The sequence below is a fragment of the Rattus norvegicus genome, chromosome 8, assembly GCF_021556685.1.
Source record: "Rattus norvegicus strain SHRSP/BbbUtx chromosome 8, alternate assembly SHRSP_T2T, whole genome shotgun sequence".
NCBI classification, from domain to species: domain Eukaryota; kingdom Metazoa; phylum Chordata; class Mammalia; order Rodentia; family Muridae; genus Rattus; species Rattus norvegicus.
In genome coordinates this window covers 29,362,213-29,381,497 of record NC_141541.1, presented here as the reverse complement: position 1 = coordinate 29,381,497, position 19,285 = coordinate 29,362,213, and the positions used below count along the sequence as shown (strand labels likewise).

Below are 19,285 nucleotides of genomic sequence, written 5' to 3'. Positions count from 1 at the left end.
GTCTCCTCATGTGTCCTTCTACACAGTAAGCCTGTTAGGCTGTTATTTTCATCTGTGACACAATTATCACAATTCATCCAATATTGGCCTTGCAAGGCTATATCAGAAGAGAAATTCCCCAAATATCACAGTCAGAGGTAGAAATTCCCATTGTTTCCTGGGACTTAGCTTAGTTTTTAATTGGCCTGCTAAAAACCAATAGTAGTGATAATAAAAACCAATGAATACTGTGCATTATGTATGTCTATACTTTTCTGTTTTCCCCACTGAAAATTTAGATCAAACCTTTTTGCTCTCATCAGCAAAAATAAGCCTGTTCCCTGGTATTTATTTTCTTTTTTTTATGACTAGTGAACCATATATTTTTGACAATTCTTTTACTTTTGTGCTTTTACATTTTTGTTTCAGATAGCCTCGTTATTTCCCATGTATGTTGTGGGGTACATTGAGCCAAGCAAATTTCAGAAGATCATTTATATCAACATGGTAACATTTTTAATATTACAAGTCTATTATTAAAAAATCTCAATTTGTAGAGCATAACTAATTCTGTTTTATGAGGTACTTCTTTTTGGATGACATTTCAGGCACAAGATATCAATAGCATCATATCAGGCTGTGGTGCCCTGTGCCTTTGCTGGAAACCGTACAGCAGAAGGATTGTCCTCTCTAAAGATGTGCTTATTTTTGTTTGTGTGTATGCTTGTTGCATGCATGCATATGCATTAAGTGTGTTCAGTGCCCATACAGTAAAGAAGAAGGCCTCAGATCTCCTGGGACTGTAGCTACAGATAGTTGAGAGTTGCCATGTCGGGGCTGGGAACTGAACCTGGATCTTCAGTAAGAGCAGCCAGCACTCTAAGCTGCTGAGCCTCCTCTCCAGCCCTTTAGTCTTTATTTTTACACTATAATGTTGTCATTATTTTGAAATGCCTTTTCTTCTTTATACCTGGCACTGTTAACACTATACAACTGTAAAAATCTACAACTGACATTTTATATTGTTGCGTTTTATCTTAGTTTCCAAACACATCTTCCTTAAAAAGCACAAAAATGATAGCAAAACAAATCTTACATAAAATGATGCAAAAAATCATTAGGGAATACATATTTATCACTGTCTCATTATGTCACTTCATTATTCAAACTCTAGAAACCACGGTAACACATAGAAGATAGTTTAAGTTCTGCTGTAAGTAATTTATAAACTTGAATTTTAATACTTCAGTTCTGGCTGTGACTTGAAAATTCTATTTATATTTGATCAAACACATTAATATTTACATGAGTGAAATTTATATAGTCAGTGGTTTATATGGTATGATCAGAGTATGTGGCCTATTATGTGAGAATGTCATGGTGGAATCTATTGTGCACAGTAAATATATGCTAATCAAAATGGTAAAGACATAATTTACCTACCTGCCTCCAAAGTATGAGTATATGTGATGACTATGAGTAATTTTGGTTTCTGTTTTCCAGGGTTCGGTAGCCCTGTGCTTCATTTTGATGTTTGGGAACCCAATGTACTTAAGTTCTTATTATTCCTCGTGTTTGATAGTGTCATGGGTAAGTTGCAGAAAGTTAAGCATAGGTTTTGACAGAAAGAAAAATGTAAAGAGTTGTGCTATTATGAAGCAGAAAGGACCTAAGAATCAAAAATGTTAGAACTCAGGAGCAATCGCCAAAGATTCAGTTAAGACAATGCACCTGGGAAGGCAGTTGTGCTTTAGTATTGCTAGAGTATTTCACTATAGAAAAATTGCAGGGAGCAGAGAATATTCTCCATTCTGGCTTATGCATATCAAAAGTGTGACTAAAAGTAATAAAATGGATTTATTGAAGCATCGCTCTCAGTATAAGCAATAAAGTATGGTAGTTTGTTTTCAAGAGTACCTCAAGCCACCTTCGGTCCATCTAAGATATCACAACATTAGACCACTGCTGATACCCTACTATCCTAGCTGTTTCCTGCCCTAAACTCAGCCAGTCCATTATCCCTCAGTTAAATCAAAGTAGAAAACCACTAACATGCAATCTTGCCTGATAAGCATTAAAGTAAATAGGATGCGACTGTAGAGACGAACCCACTGAGGTTTTGTTGAGAAAAAAAAACACAGATGTAAGGAACAAAGGGAAATATAGGGACCCTACGCTGTGTGGGATTGTGCTTTCCTGATTATGTCATCAGGTGATCATGAGGAGACAGAGGAAAGGCCATGTGTCCGACTGTAAAAACCGACTACGCACAGCACAGTTACCTTTCTCTCTCAGTGTTACCTCATCCCACCTACTCCCCCCAGCAGCTACCTGCAGAGAACAGATCATATGACTCAGTGAGGTAGAGACATGATTGGGAGGCAACAAATTGGGAGAGCACACAAGCACTCTTCTCTATCATCAAGAAAGCTTCTATTGTCCACAAGCTGAAAAGTCAATAACGAAGACAAACTAACAGATGCAGTTGAGATGGGAGAGAGGGATTGTGCAACAAAAATATTAATTTCCTTCTTTTTTTTGGTTACATATCTTTTAGGCAATACTGCAAAAGAAAAACAAAATCCAAAAATTGGTAGCTTCTGAACTCCAGTTTTGGGTAAGAGTTGAACAATGTTTATTTTTTTTCTTTAGATTCATCGTTTTTATTTATAAGCATATATTTATTTCAATAAATTTCTCAATAAATAACTGCAATGGGATCTTCTTTTTGAGGCATTTCTGTAGCTTATGATGAAAATGGAGAAGGATTTGTCTACCAAGTAGTTGATAACATGATAATTCTAAGATACAGTAGACTTAGTTTTAGAAAAGTATCATTTTGATAAAATTAGTGTACACCAGTGACTTTACCAATGAACTGTTAATAGCAGTAGGTAGAATTGTGTGGGAGCATTTAGAAAAATTTGCCAAGCTGCACAGTAGTAGCATTTCCTACTGGCAGAGACTGAGCAGGAATTCTACCATTAGCCAGAGACAAAGGTGTAGAGAGAGACCCACAAAGTTAATCCAGGGATGTGTTCCTGATGATCTGGTACTCACTAGCCCTCTCTGCCCTTGATGGGAGCCATAGAGCCTGTATCACTTAGGGTCTTACTGCTGTGAACAGACACCATGACCAAGGCAAGTCTTATAAGGACAACATTTAATTGGGGCTAGCTTACAGGTTCAGAGGTTCAGTCCAGTATCATCAAGATGCTAGCATGACAGGCAGGCATGGAGCAGGAGGAACTGAGAGTTCTATATCCTCATTTGAAGGCCGCTAGCAGAATACTGGCTTCCAGGCAGCTAAGACAAGGGTATGAAAACCCACACCCACAAGGCCACACCTACTCCAACAAGGCCACAACTCCCAACAGGGCCACTCCTTGGGCTAAGCTTATACAAGCCATTACAGAAGCCATCAAGACAGATGACAGAAAGATAACAGCATCAGTCTTCTTTGCAGAATTATAACAAAAACACCGAAGAAAACCACCACAAAGGACAAAGGTTGTATTTGCCCATGTGTCAGAGGTGCCAGGCTATTGCCACTGGGTCATGTTGTTTCTGAGCTGCAATGATGTGGAGCGCTACAGCAATGAGATGAGAATGTGGTTACTCAGAGCTGTCCACCTATGGGAGCCCGGAAGTAAGAGAGAAGGAGGAAAAGAGGGGGCAAGCTCCTACAACAAGCTCCCACCCTCAAACTGTTAGTCTAGGAATTGATATGTGGATTAACATTTGAGAGTGAGAGTCCTTCTGATCCAATCACCTCCTAGAGGCTTTGGTCCTGGCTCCTGCTGTGTTGAGCTTTGCCTCTCTGAGAACACTCTTCTTTCAACACACCTGCTTTGGAGGACATTTGAAATCCAAACCAAAAATTTGTAAAGAATGAGCTCTCTCCTCCCTACAAACTTGGTATCTGCCACCCTCCCCTTAACGGCAAGAGGACTGATGAGGTGCATTCTCTTTTAATGGACATGAATTTGGGTTGAGAATAAGCCATACAAAGTGCAAGGTGAACTAAACTAACAAGAACAGTTCTGCAGAGATTCCGAAAACTACATTATTTTAACCAGAGTATAGAAAAGGTCAGGAATTAGATATGTTGAAATGGAGTATCGTTTTAGTTTAAAATGGGGTATTAAAACAGGCTTCACATTCTCTATTACATGATTCATAATGCACCAGATGCAGTAGCAACCGCCAATTACAGCAAGAACGCGAAAAGTTCCCACTCTTGGGAATGAGAAAAACAAGTTAGAAAAGGCAATCAGCACGTGTCAGCATTGACTAGTACGGTAGAATTTTGGAAGCCTGTTTTTAGCTTTACTAGTTGTTTTAATTAGTAAAACAGATTTATAGGGTACACTGTGATCATTTGGGACTTATATATAGTGTACAATGATTAGAGTAGCTTTTCTAACTCCTTAACTGTTTGTAAAATGTATTACCTTGTAATCATTTTACGTATTTATGGTATTAAATATGATATTTCCGTTCGTGTATGCCATTGCTCTGACCATTAGGGCAACCTCTACCTCTCCATCATTACTTTATGTTTAGAGCATGCTTGTCTTCTCACTTTCATAAAACACAAAGTAGGCTATTATGAACTATAGGCATGTTTTGGTGTGAAATGCTAGCACTTATTCTGTCCATATTGGAACTCTGGGTCTACAGCCAAAGAAAACTGCATCAATATGCCAGAGAGACACCTGACAGTCAATGTTTATGGTCACCACACTCAATAGCAACTAAGACATGGAATCACTGTAGGTGCTTATCATTAGAAAAAGAAAATGAGGTATGCCGATGCACAATATAATATCATCAGTTATAAATAAGAATGATATCCTGTGATATATGGAAAATATGCAAAGCTGGAGGGCACTAAGCTTAACGAAAGGAGTCAGGCACAGAAAAACAACAGCCTGTTCTTTTCTTTGTGTGGATGCCTTACAAACCTTGACTGGAATCTATTGGTGATTAATACAGGCTATGAAGAATGAAGCAGGAGGGAAGAGGAGACTCAATGATGGGTGTGGCATTAGGATGATCTGAGGAATGTTTTAAAACAGCCACCATAAAATGCTTCAGTAAACATATTTAAATATGCGATTATAACATATCAGGAAATGGAAAGTTTTAGAAAAGAGAATTCGAGAACAATATAATTGAGAAATACATTTTAAGTTTAAAATCTGGTGACTATGTTTATGTCAAGAATGAATGGCAGCTAGTAACATCCCTAGTAGACAGATGGGGCAGGAGGAACAACTTGATCTAAATCAAGAACCGAGTGGAGATATGGCTGCACCTCAGAGACACATGGGCAAGAAGAAAAGAGCTGGTATATTTATATTGTCGAAATTCTAGAATGGTTCAAAGTTAGGCTAGGAAATATTTGAAAATCAATGGATGAAACTTCCTGCAATCTGTCAAAGGATGAATCCTGGGTAAGATAAACTCTGTGAAACTCAAGTCAAGATACATTATAACAAAAATTTGGAAAATGAAAACTAAAGAAACCTCGATATCAGGTGGGGGAAATAGGGTGTTGCCCAGAAGGGTAAAACAGAAGTTTTACAACATCTGTATATTCTTATCTCCAAGTGTGGAGGCTGGCAGGAGCTGGTAGGAGCTGGCACGGTTCGTGTCAATGTCTGAAGGAAGTATCAATTAAGAACTCTATACCCAGGGGCTGGGGATTTAGCTCAGTGGTAGAGCGCTTACCTAGGAAGCGCAAGGCCCTGGGTTCGGTCCCCAGCTCCGAAAAAAAAAAGAACAAAAAAAACAAAACAAAAAAAAAAAAAAAAAGAACTCTATACCCAGTGAGGGTGTCCATTTCTGTTACTTTTCTGTTGCTGTGTAAAATATTCTCACCAGAGGCAACTTCCAGAAGGAAGAATTTATTTGTACTTACAACTCTAAACGGATAAGAGTCCTTCATGGTGAGAGGCAGGCAGCAAGCAGCATGCCTGGCAGCAGAAGCAGGAAGCTGAGAGCTCAGCTTTCAACCACAGGCATACAGCAGAGACTGAGACCCTAAAGCATCATGAGACTTTGAATTCTCAAAGTTTCGGGGATGAACTCCTCCAATGAGCGCCTTCCAAAGCTCAGTGAACAGCACTATCATCCAGGGAGCAAGTATTCAAATGCATAGGTTAACGGGGACATTTATTATTCAAACCACGACAGTGTCCTTTAAAAATGAAAGGGAAATGAAGGCATTTCAGATAAAGGATAGCTAATGGAACTTGTTAACAGAGAAAGAATGGAGGACTAATTCTAGTTCATGAAACAGCAAGGAATGAGGAAAGGGAGACTTTAGAATGAGGTGGGGATATACTTATTGGTGGCCTCTGCCTCATATGTACCCAAGGAAAAAAAGAAAAGAAGGAAAAAGAAAGAAAAAGGAAGAACATCTATTTTAACATGTGTGTGTGTGTATACACACCACATTTTCATTATACACTCATCAGTTGATGGACATCAAGGCTGTTTCCATTTCCCATCTGTTGTGAATACAGGAGTAGTGGACCTGGATGACCAGGGATCTCTGTGGTACGATATAGAGTCCTTCTGGAGTGGTATAGGTGGGTCTGTGACAGATCTATTTCCAGCTTTTGGGGAGCCTTCCACATTGGATTTAATAGTGCCGGCAGCAGTTTGAACACTCACCAGCAGTGAATAAATGTTTCCTCGCTCCTCAACCATGACAGTATTTGTTGTCATTTTTGTTTTTAATATTAGTCATTCTCAATGAAGTAAGATGAAATTTCAAAGTTTGCATTTTAATGATGGCTGAGGACGTTGAACAATTTTTAAACTGTTTCTCAGATGTTTGCGTTTTATCTTTTTGAAAAAGATTTATTTGTTTATTATATATGAGTACACTGTAGCTGTCTTCAGACACACCAGAAGAGGACATCAGACCCCTTACAGATGGTTGTGAGCCACCATGTGGTTGCTGGGACTTGAACTCAGGAGCTGTGGAAGAGCAGACAGTTGCTCTTAACCACTGAGCCATCTCTCCAGCACCATGTTTTATCTTTTAATAATCCTACCTAGCTAGGTCCATGTTCCATTTTGACTGTTGGTCTTAATCCCTACACTCTTGGTCTTCTGTTGAGAAAGTCCTTTCCTGTGCCGTCGAGTCCAGGTACATTCCCTACTTTCTCTTCCTTCAAGCTCAGGACATCAGGAATTCAAAGCACATACCTAAACATAGTAAAAGCAATATACGGCAAACCAGTAGCCAACATCAAGCTAAATGGAGAGAAGGTTGAAGCAGTCCCACTAAAATCAGGGCCCACTAGACAAGGCTGCCCACTCTGTCCTTATTCAATATAGTACTTGAAGTCCTAGCTAGAGCAATGAGACAACAAAAGGAGGTTAAAGGAATACAGATTAGAAAGGAGAAGTTGAAATATGACTATTTGCAGATGATATGATAGTATATTTACGTGACCCCAAAAATTTCACCAGAGAACTCCTGCAGCTGGTAAACAACTTCAGTAAAGTGACTAGATATGAAATCAACTCAAACAAATCAGTAACCTTTCTCTACTCAAAGGATAAACAGGCTGAGAGAGAAAGTAGGGAAATGACACCCTTCATAATTGTCATAAATAATATAAAATATCTTGGTGTAACTCTAACCAAGCAAGTGAAGTATCTGTATGACAAGAACTTCAAGTCTCTGAAGAAAGAAATCAAAGAAGACCTCAGAAGATGTAATGATCTCTCATGGACATGGATTGGCAGGATTAATATTGTAAAAATGGCCATCTTGCCAAAAGCAATCTACAGATTCAATGCAATCCCCATCAAAATTCCGACTGAATTCTTCATAGAGTTAGAAAGAACAATTTGCAAATTCATTTGGAATAACAAAAAACACAGGACAGTGAAAACTATTTTCAACAATAAAAGAACTTCTGGGGGAATCAGTATCCCTTACCTCAAGCTATACTACAGAGCAGTAGTAGTAAAAACTACATGGTATTGGTAGAGAGAGAGGCAGATAGATCAAGGGAATAGGACTGAAGACCCAGAAGTGAACCCATACACCTATGGTCACTTGATGTTTTACAAAGGAGCTGAAACCATGCAATGGAAAAGAGATAGCATTTTCAAGGAATGGTGTTGGTTCAATGGAGGAATTCAAATCAATCCATTCTTGTCTCCCTGTACAAAGTTCAAGTCTAAGTGGAAGAAGGACCTCCACATAAAACCAGAGACACTGAATCTAATAGAAGAGAAAGTGGGGAAGAGCCTTCACCACATAGGCAGAGGGGAAAATTTCCTGAACAGAACACCAATGGCTTATGCTCTAAGATCAAGAATTGACAAATGGGACCTCATAAAATTGCAAAGCTTCTGTAAGGCAAGGGACTCTGTCAATAGGACAAAACAACAACCAACAGACCGGGAAAAGGTCTTTACCAATCCTACATCTGATAGCAGGCTAATATCCAATATATACGGAGAACTCAGTTTCCACCTCATACCAGTCAGAATGGCTAAGATCAAAAACTCAGGTGACAGCAGATGCTGGCGAGGATGTGGAGAAAGAGGAACACTCCTCCATTGTTGGTGGGATTGCAGACTGGTACAACCATTCTGGAAATCAGTCTGGAGGTTCCTCAGAAAACTGGACATAGAACTACCTGAGAACCCAGCACTGCTACTTCTGGGCATATAACCAAAAGATGCTTCAACATAAAACAAGGACACGTGCTCCACTATGTTCATCGCAGCCTTATTTATAATAGCCAGAAGCTGGAAAGAACCCAGATGTCTCTCAACAGAGAAATAGGTACAGGAAATGTGGTGCATCTACACAATGGAGTACTACTCAGCTATTAAAAACAATGACTTTATGAAATTCACAGGCAAATGGATGGAACTAGAAAATATCATCCTGAGTGAGGTAACCCAGTCACGAAAGAACATACATGGAATGTACTCACTGATAAGTGGATATTAGGCAAAAACTTAGAATACCCACAGTGCAACTCACAGACCACATGAAGCTCAAGAGGAAGACCAACGAGTGGATGCTTCAGTCCTACTTAGAAGGTGGAACAAAATAATCATGGGAGGTAGAGGGTGGGAGGGACATGGGAGGAAGAGAAGAGGAGGAGTAGGAAAAGGGGGATAGGATCAGGTCTGGGAGGAGAGGGGGAGATGTATAGAGTGTCAGGAAATTGAACAGAGGTGTGTTGCAATGGCGGATAGTGAGCTGGGGGTAGCCACCAAGTGCCAGGAAAGCAAGAGGCTTCCAAGACCCAGTGGGGATGACCTTAGCTGAAATACCCAACAAAGGGGGAGGGAGAATCTGTAGAGATCATATCCAGAGGTTAGCCATGGGTCCCCTCCCCTGGTTGAGGGATGGGGCCCACCCACTTATCTCCAAAATTTTAACCCAGAATTGCTACTTTCTAAAAAAAAAAATACAGGGACAAAGAGTGGAGCAGAGACTGAAGGAAAGGCCATTCAGAGACTGCCCCACTTGGGGATCCATCCCATATGCAGACATCAAACCCAGACACTATTGCTGATGCCAAGAAGTTCTTGCTGACACAATCCTGATATAGCTGTCTCCTGAAAGGCTGTGCCAGAGCCTGACGAATACAGATGTGAATACTCACAGCCAACCATCAGACTGAGCACGGGTCCCCAGTGGTGGAGTTAGGGGGAGGACTGAAGGAGCTGAATGAATTTACACCTCCATAGGGGGAAAAAAAACAACAATATCAACCACGCATACCCTCCAGAGCGCCCACGGACTAAATCACCAACCAGAGTACACATGGAGGGACCCATGGCTCCAGTTGCATATGTAGCAGATGATGGCATTGTCTGACATGAATGGGAGGAGAAGCCCTTGGTCCTGTGAAGGCTCAATATCACAGTATAGGGGAATGCCAGGGCAGGTAGATGGTAGAGAGTGGGCGGGTAGGGGAGCACCCTCATAGAAGCAAGGGTAGGGGGATGGGATAGGGAATTTACTGAGGGAAAACCAGGAAAGGAGATAACATTTGAAATGTGAATAAATAAAATAACCAATTAAAAAATCACAAAAGAAAGTAATAAATATTGCTTAGAAAAAGACAAAATATTAATATTAATAAAATATTTGTATTACTGTATTAGAGAATTGGCTACATTCTTCTCACTAACTCCTTTCAGATCCACCCCCATTTCCCTATTTCTGAATTTCATGTCCTTTCTTTTTACCTTTTTCTTAACCTATGGAGTCTCATATATAATGCTCACACAATCTAGGGTGTGTGGCCCTCCACTGGATTGTTGCTGATGTAGTAGCAGTCACATTCTTAAAGAGACTAGACTTTCCCTCTCACAGAAACCATCAACTGTCTGTCCGTAGCTCCTCAGCTAGGGGTGGGTCTTGTGAACTCCTTCCTCAATCATACTGAACTGTAGACTAGCGTGACTTGCTCAAGTCATGTGCAGGCAGCCCCAGCTTCATAAATTCTTGAATAACGTGGTCCTGTCCCTGGTGCGTCCGGAAGATACACTCCCTTCCAATCTTGGAATCTTAACATTTCTTATCCTTTTCCTTTATCCAGGTCTCCAATGTCTCTCTAGAGTTTGATTTTTAGCTAAGGATAATTGTTTAGGAATAAAACTGTCACCGTCTTCAAAGAGACTAAAGGGAAGTTTTTTAGTTTGTTAGTTTGCTTGCTTGCTTTAGTTTTTTAGAATTATCTTTAGATTTAGGATGTGTAGTGCCCTGGTGTTTTAGGTACTTTACAACAGTGCCCCAGTGTTATCAAACTTAATTCCTTGCCAATAAGCAGACACGTGAAGGGCTTTCCTTGTCCTGCCATTTCCTCTTCATAGCAGGCTAGTGCATGTCACATGACTTAGTTTGTTCTGCTACTCGTAGCAATGAACATTTTAACTAAGTCATATGTCATTTTAAAAACTTAAATCCTATTTATTTTCCAGCTAGCCCAAGGCTGTGCTTGGTGGTGTGGAACAATTATTTTGAAATTTGGGACATCTAAAATCTGTGGTGTTTCAGACCATGTAAGTACATTCTGCTTTAAAAAAATAATAAAATTGTTAGCGATACACAACTGGGTAAGAACTTGAAGCAGCCTATTCATGTCTCTTCATTGTCCAGGGACTCCTATTTATCCAGGTCCTCAGCACATCATCTGCAACGCTGATCATAAAATCCTGCAAATCAACAAGGGACAGTGAATGCCCAGGGGAAATGTCTCAGTGGCTGCCACCATAGACTTCCAAACACAAAACTAAGAAATTCTTGCGTAGTAACTTGTAATATTTCAGCTAAAGATAAACATGTGCTTAATGAGAATTTTCCTATTACTGAAGATGTTAACCTATGATTAGTGTTCACTTAACCTTTGAATTACAAAACTTTAATTTTTTTCAACATAGTTTTGCTAATTAAACATTAGAGGCTAAAATTATGTCTTATTGTGTAGAAACATGTAAACAGCTCTTTGTCTTTTAATGTCAGAAAATATAAGTGGATCCCTTATCTCTCATTTTGGCCCTTATTTGTTTAAAGCAAACATTTTAAAGAAAATCCTTTTGCAAGATCTAGCCCCGACTTGCTAACTAGCTTAAGGAAAGGAAAACCATGCATGCAAGTGCATTATTTCTAGCTTCCTATTAAGAAATAAACATAGCATACATGAGTGTAACAGAAGAAAGAGTAGGCAGAAAGTTCCTTATCTAATATTTGTGCAGTGCTGGCTTGCCCTGTAAAGAATCACATTACCCTCAGCTACCAATTGTACCATTGCTTCTGTAAAAGCAAAGGAGGTGGAAATGGCCAATGGAATAGTACACACACATATAAAGAACATCTACCCCACACCCGCGGATCCCGGCCTGCAGCAGCTCTCTGCTCCCAGAACCCGTGGGAGAAAGACCTCACCGCCTGGTCAGGTGGGCACTCCTGAGGCTGCAGAGCAGAAGAGACCACCAACACTACCCACCCCTGCCCACATCCCTGGCCCAAGAGGAAACTGTATAAGGCCTCTGGGCTCCCGTGGGGGAGGGCCCAGGAGCGGCAGGACCCCTGCCTGAGACACTGCCGGAACCTGAAGGAAACAGGCCGGATAAACAGTTCTCTGCACCCAAATCCCGTGGGCGGGAGAGCTGAACCTTCAGAGAGGCAGACAAGCCTGGGAAACCAGAAGAGACTGCTCTCTGCACATACATCTCGGACGTCAGAGAAAAACACCAAAGGCCATCTGGAACCCTGATGCACTGAAGCTCCCGGAAAGGGCGGCGCAGATCTTCCTGGTTGCTGCCGCCACAGAGAGCCCAAGGGCAGCACCCCGCGAGCGAACTTGAGCCTCAGGACCACAGGTAAGACCAACTTTTCTGCTGCAAGTGACCTGCCTGGTGAACTCAAGACACAGGCCCACAGGAACAGCTGAAGACCTGTAGAGAGGAAAAACTACACGCCCGAAAGCAGAACACTCTGTCCCCATAACTGACTGAAAGAGAGGAAAACAGGTCTACAGCATTCCTGACACACAGGTTTATAGGACAGTCTAGCCACTGTCAGAAATAGCAGAACAAAGTAACACTAGAGATAATCTGATGGCGAGAGGCAAGCGCAGGAACCCAAGCAACAGAAACCAAGACTACATGGCATCATCGGAGCCCACTTCTCCCACCAAAACAAACATGGAATATCCAAAGACACCAGAAAAGTAAGATCTAGTTTCAAAATCATATTTGATCATGATGCTGGAGGACTTAAAGAAAGACGTGAAGAACTCCCTTAGAGAAACACAGGAAAACATTAATAAACAAGTAGAAGCCTACAGAAAGGAATCGCAAAAATCCCTGAAAGAATTCCAGGAAAACATAAATAAACAAGTAGAAGCCCATAGAGAGGAGACACAAAAAATCCCTGAAAGAATTCCAGGAAAACACAATCAAACAGTTGAAGGAATTAAAAATGGAAATAGAAGCAATCAAGAAAGAACACATGGAAACAACCCTGGATATAGAAAACCAAAAGAAGAGACAAGGAGCTGTAGATACAAGCTTCACCAACAGAATACAAGAGATGGAAGAGAGAATCTCAGGAGCAGAAGATTCCATAGAAATCATTGACTCAACTGTCAAAGATAATGTAAAGCAGAAAAAGCTACTGGTCCAAAACATACAGGAAATCCAGGACTCAATGAGAAGATCAAACCTAAGGATAATAGGTATAGAAGAGAGTGAAGACTCCCAGCTCAAAGGACCAGTAAATATCTTCAACAAAATCATAGAAGAAAACTTCCCTAACCTAAAAAAAGAGATACCCATAGGCATACAAGAAGCCTACAGAACTCCAAATAGATTGGACCAGAAAAGAAACACCTCCCGTCACATAATTGTCAAAACACCAAACGCACAAAATAAAGAAAGAATATTAAAAGCAGTAAGGGAAAAAGGTCAAGTAACATATAAAGGGAGACCTATCAGAATCACACCAGACTTCTCGCCAGAAACTATGAAGGCCAGAAGATCCTGGACTGATGTCATACAGACCCTAAGAGAACACAAATGCCAGCCCAGGTTACTGTATCCTGCAAAACTCTCAATTAACATAGATGGAGAAACCAAGATATTCCATGATAAAACCAAATTTACACAATATCTTTCTACAAATCCAGCACTACAAAGGATAATAAATGGTAAAGCCCAACATAAGGAGGCAAGCTATACCCCAGAAGAAGCAAGAAACTAATCGTCTTGGCAACAAAACAAAGAGAATGAAAGCACACAAACATAACCTCACATACATATATGAATATAAGAGGAAGCAATAATCACTATTCCTTAATATCTCTCAACATCAATGGCCTCAACTCCCCAATAAAAAGACATAGATTAACAAACTGGATATGCAACGAGAACCCTGCATTCTGCTGCCTACAGGAAACACACTTCAGAGACAAAGACAGATACTACCTCAGAGTGAAAGGCTGGAAAACAACTTTCCAAGCAAATGGTCGGAAGAAGCAAGCTGGAGTAGCCATTCTAATATCAAATAAAATCAATTTTCAACTAAAATTCATCAAAAAAGATAAGGAAGGACACTTCATATTCATCAAAGGAAAAATCCACCAAGATGAACTCTCAATCCTAAATATCTATGCCCCAAATACAAGGGCACCTACATATGTAAAAGAAACCTTACTAAAGCTCAAAACACACATTGCATCTCACACAATAATAGTGGGAGATTTCAACACCCCACTCTCATCAATGGACAGATCATGGAAACAGAAATTAAACAGAGATGTAGACAGACTAAGAGAAGTCATGAGCCAAATGGACTTAACGGATATTTATAGAACATTCTATCCTAAAGCAAAAGGATATACCTTCTTCTCAGCTCCTCATGGTACTTTCTCCAAAATTGACCATATAATTGGTCAAAAAACGGGCCTCAACAGGTACAGAAAGATAGAAATAATCCCATGCGTGCTATCGGACCACCACGGCCTAAAACTGGTCTTCAATAACAATAAGGGAAGAATGCCCACATATAAGTAGAAATTGAACAATGCTCTACTCAATGATAACCTGGTCAAGGAAGAGATAAAGAAAGAAATTAAAGACTTTTTAGAATTTAATGAAAATGAAGGTACAACATACCCAAACTTATGGGACACAATGAAAGCTGTGCTAAGAGGAAAACTCATAGCGCTGAGTGCCTGCAGAAAGAAACAGGAAAGAGCATATGTCAGCAGCTTGACAGCACACCTAAAAGCTCTAGAACAAAAAGAAGCAAATACACCCAGGAGGAGTAGAAGGCAGGAAATAATCAAACTCAGAGCTGAAATCAACCAAGTAGAAACAAAAAGGACCATAGAAAGAATCAACAGAACCAAAAGTTGGTTCTTTGAGAAAATCAACAAGATAGATAAACCCTTAGCCAGACTAACGAGAGGACACAGAGAGTGCGTCCAAATTAACAAAATCAGAAATGAAAAGGGAGACATAACTACAGATTCAGAGGAAATTCAAAAAATCATCAGATCTTACTATAAAAACCTATATTCAACAAAACTTGAAAATCTTCAGGAAATGGACAATTTCCTAGGCAGATACCAGGTACCGAAGTTAAATCAGGAACAGATAAACCAGTTAAACAACCCCATAACTCCTAAGGAAATAGAAGCAGTCATTAAAGGTCTCCCAACCAAAAAGAGCCCAGGTCCAGAAGGGTTTAGTGCAGAATTCTATCAAACCTTCATAGAAGACCTCATACCAATATTATCCAAACTATTCCACAAAATTGAAACAGATGGATCACTACCGAATACCTTCTACGAAGCCACAATTACTCTTATACCTAAACCACACAAAGACACAACAAAGAAAGAGAACTTCAGACCAATTTCCCTTATGAATATCGACACAAAAATACTCAATAAAATTCTGGGAAACCGAATCCAAGAGCACATCAAAACAATCATCCACCATGATCAAGTAGGCTTCATCCCAGGCATTCAGGGATGGTTTAATATACGGAAAACCATCAATGTGATCCATTATATAAACAAAGTGAAAGAACAAAACCACATGATCATTTCATTAGATGCTGAGAAAGCATTTGACAAAATTCAACACCCCTTCATGATAAAAGTCCTGGAAAGAATAGGAATTCAAGGCCCATACCTAAACATAGTAAAAGCCATATACAGCAAACCAGTTGCTAACATTAAACTAAATGGAGAGAAACTTGAAGCAATCCCACTAAAATCAGGGACTAGACAAGGCTGCCCACTCTCTGCCTACTTATTCAATATAGTTCTAAGTTCTAGCCAGAGCAATCAGACAACAAAAGGTGATCAAGGGGATACAGATCAGAAAAGAAGAGGTCAAAATATCACTATTTGCAGATGATATGATAGTATATTTAAGTGATCCCAAAAGTTCCACCAGAGAACTACTAAAGCTGATAAACAACTTCAGCAAAGTGGCTGGGTATAAAATTAACTCAAATAAATCAGTTGCCTTCCTCTATACAAAAGAGAAAGAAGCCGAGAAAGAAATTAGGGAAACGACACCCTTCATAATAGACCCAAATAATATAAAGTACCTCGGTGTGACTTTAACCAAGCAAGTAAAAGATCTGTACAATAAGAACTTCAAGACACTGAGGAAAGAAATTGAAGAAGACCTCAGAAGATGGAAAGATCTCCCATGCTCATGGATTGGCAGGATTAATATAGTAAAAATGGCCATTTTACCAAAAGCAATCTACAGATTCAATGCAATCCCCATCAAAATACCAATCCAATTCTTCAAAGAGTTAGACAGAACAATTTGCAAATTCATCTGGAATAACAAAAAACCCAGGATAGCTAAAGCTATCCTCAACAATAAAAGGACTTCCGGGGAATCACTATCCCTGAAGTCAAGCAATATTACAGAGCAATAGTGATAAAAACTGCATGGTATTGGTACAGAGACAGACAGATAGACCAATGGAATAGAATTGAAGACCCAGAAATGAACCCACACACCTATGGTCACTTGATTTTTGACAAAGGAGCCAAAACCATCCAATGGAAAAAGATAGCATTTTCAGCAAATGGTGCTGGTTCAACTGGAGGTCAACATGTAGAAGAATGCAGATCGATCCATCCTTATCACCCTGTACAAAGCTTAAGTCCAAGTGGATCAAGGACCTCCACATCAAACCAGACACACTCAAACTAATAGAAGAAAAACTAGGGAAGCATCTGGAACACATGGGCACTGGAAAAAATTTCCTGAACAAAACACCAATGGCTTATGCTCTAAGATCAAGAATCGACAAATGGGATCTCATAAAACTGCAAAGCTTCTGTAAGGCAAAGGACACTGTGGTTAGGACAAAACGGCAACCAACAGATTGGGAAAAGATCTTTACCAATCCTACAACAGATAGAGGCGTTATATCCAAAATATACAAAGAACTCAAGAAGTTAGACCGCAGGGAAACAAATAACCCTATTAAAAAATGGGGTTCAGAGCTAAACAAAGAATTCACAGCTGAGGAATGCCGAATGGCTGAGAAACACCTAAAGAAATGTTCAACATCTTTAGTCATAAGGGAAATGCAAATCAAAACAACCCTGAGATTTCACCTCACACCAGTGAGAATGGCTAAGATCAAAAACTCAGGTGACAGCAGATGCTGGCGAGGATGTGGAGAACGAGGAACACTCCTCCATTGTTGGTGGGATTGCAGACTGGTACAACCATTCTGGAAATCAGTCTGGAGGTTCCTCAGAAAATTGGACATTGAACTGCCTGAGGATCCAGCTATACCTCTCTTGGGCATATACCCAAAAGATGCCTCAACATATAAAAGAGACACATGCTCCACTATGTTTATCGCAGCCTTATTTATAATAGCCAGAAGCTGGAAAGAACCCAGATGCCCTTCAACAGAGGAATGGATACAGAAAATGTGGTACATCTACACAATGGAATATTACTCAGCTATCAAAAACAACGAGTTTATGAAATTCGCAGGCAAATGGTTGGAAGTGGAAAATATCATCCTGAGTGAGCTAACCCAATCACAGAAAGACATACATGGTACGCACTCCTTGATAAGTGGCTATTAGCCCAAATGCTTGAATTACCCTAGATGCCTAGAACAAATGAAACTCAAGACGGATGATCAAAATGTGAATGCTTCACTCCTTCTTTAAAAGGGGAACAAGAATACCCTTGGCAGGGAATAGAGAGGCAAAGATTAAAACAGAGACTGAAGGAACACCCATTCAGAGCCTGCCCCACATGTGGCCCATACATATACAGCCACCCAATTAGACAAGATGGATGAAGCAAAGAAGTGCAGACTGACAGGAGCCGGATGTAGATCGCTCCTGAGAGACACAGCCAGAATACAGCAAATACAGAGGCGAATGCCAGCAGCAAACCACTGATCTGAGAATAGGACCCCCGTTGAAGGAATCAGAGAAAGAACTGGAAGAGCTTGAAGGGGCTCGAGACCCCATATGTACAACAATGCCAAGCAACCAGAGCTTCCAGGGACTAAGCCACTACCTAAAGACTATACATGGACTGACCCTGGACTCTGACCCCATAGGTAGCAATGAATATCCTAGTAAGAGCACCAGTGGAAGGGGAAGCCCTGGGTCCTGCTAAGACTGAACCCCCAGTGAACTAGACTGTGGGGTGGAGGGCGGCAATGGGGGGAGGGTTGGGAGGGGAACACCCATAAGGAAGGGGAGGGGGGAGTGGGATGTTTGCCCGGATACCGGGAAAGGGAATAACACTCGAAATGTATATAAGAAATACTCAAGTTAATTAAAAAAAAAAAAGAACGTCTACATGTAAAATCCTGTTTTCTACTCACTGAGATGGTAACCGTGGCCGCTTTGGTATATTTGTTGTTCCTGTTTTCTAGGATGTGAGGCATCAGTTTTCCTTATTATTCTTAACTTTATTTAACTGTATTTTTATTTAACTTTATTTAGACTATTTTGAGATTACTTAATCCACTTGTTTGACTGGTAATTTTACTTCTCACAAATTTTCATATTCTTTCTCAATCTCTGCAAATATAAAAAGAATTCACATCGCCATTGGAAAATATTAGTGAATTATTATTATTATTATTATTATTATTATTATTATTATTATTATTTGCCAGGACTATCTTAAATTGATGATGTAACTTTTATTGACCTAGTATTGGTCAATAAGAGGACTCTGAGTTAGTGGAGTATCTTATAGCCATCAAAGTTGGTAAAATGATTTTTGTGCCTCTCATAGAATTTGAGAAAAGGTTTCATATACTGAGTAGAAAAAATACTGTCTCCTCGGTGGCAGAAAGCAAAGGTTCTCAATTGGCTTTGGTTGACAGTGTCACATAAGTAAAAATAGTAAGGGTAGCCATGATTTCAATGAGGGAGAATTCTCATGTTTAACAAATGAATGGACCCCTGAAATTGTTAAGAAGAACCAAATACAGGCAGTATGTGAGGCTTTGTGAAAACTGTGATACACAGAAAGGTTTATGACTTTCAGTTCACTGAAGGGTGAATTAAAAGTGTCCCCCTCCCTTTCATTCATATTATAGGATTAAAAATGTCTTGAACTCCACAGTAGTGTATTTCAGGGAAACATTGGCTTCAGCCTTACACTCTTGGATGATATTTTTCTTTCCATTTCCTATTACCCCTGTATTTTTTATTAGTTCTTTGAGAATTTCAAGCTTCATATAATGTATTTCATCCATTCACTTCTTCAGCTC

The 19,285-nt window shown here is 39.9% G+C and overlaps 1 protein-coding gene across 3 annotated transcripts in view; it reads left to right on the top strand.

Moving 5' to 3' along the window:
- Dpy19l2 (dpy-19 like 2) overlaps nucleotides 1-19,285 on the top strand; it is a 113,612-nt gene that overhangs the window by 49,273 nt on the left and 45,054 nt on the right. For all 3 annotated transcript variants that reach the window (XR_015626403.1, NM_001429433.1, NM_001429432.1), the window contains exons 10-13: nucleotides 409-486; nucleotides 1,483-1,569; nucleotides 2,537-2,596; nucleotides 10,963-11,043. Coding sequence is in view for 2 of the 3 variants with exons in the window: in NM_001429433.1 (NP_001416362.1) it covers nucleotides 409-486; nucleotides 1,483-1,569; nucleotides 2,537-2,596; nucleotides 10,963-11,043 (306 nt within the window). In the remaining variant the exon portion in view is untranslated. The remainder of the gene's footprint in view (nucleotides 1-408; nucleotides 487-1,482; nucleotides 1,570-2,536; nucleotides 2,597-10,962; nucleotides 11,044-19,285) is intronic.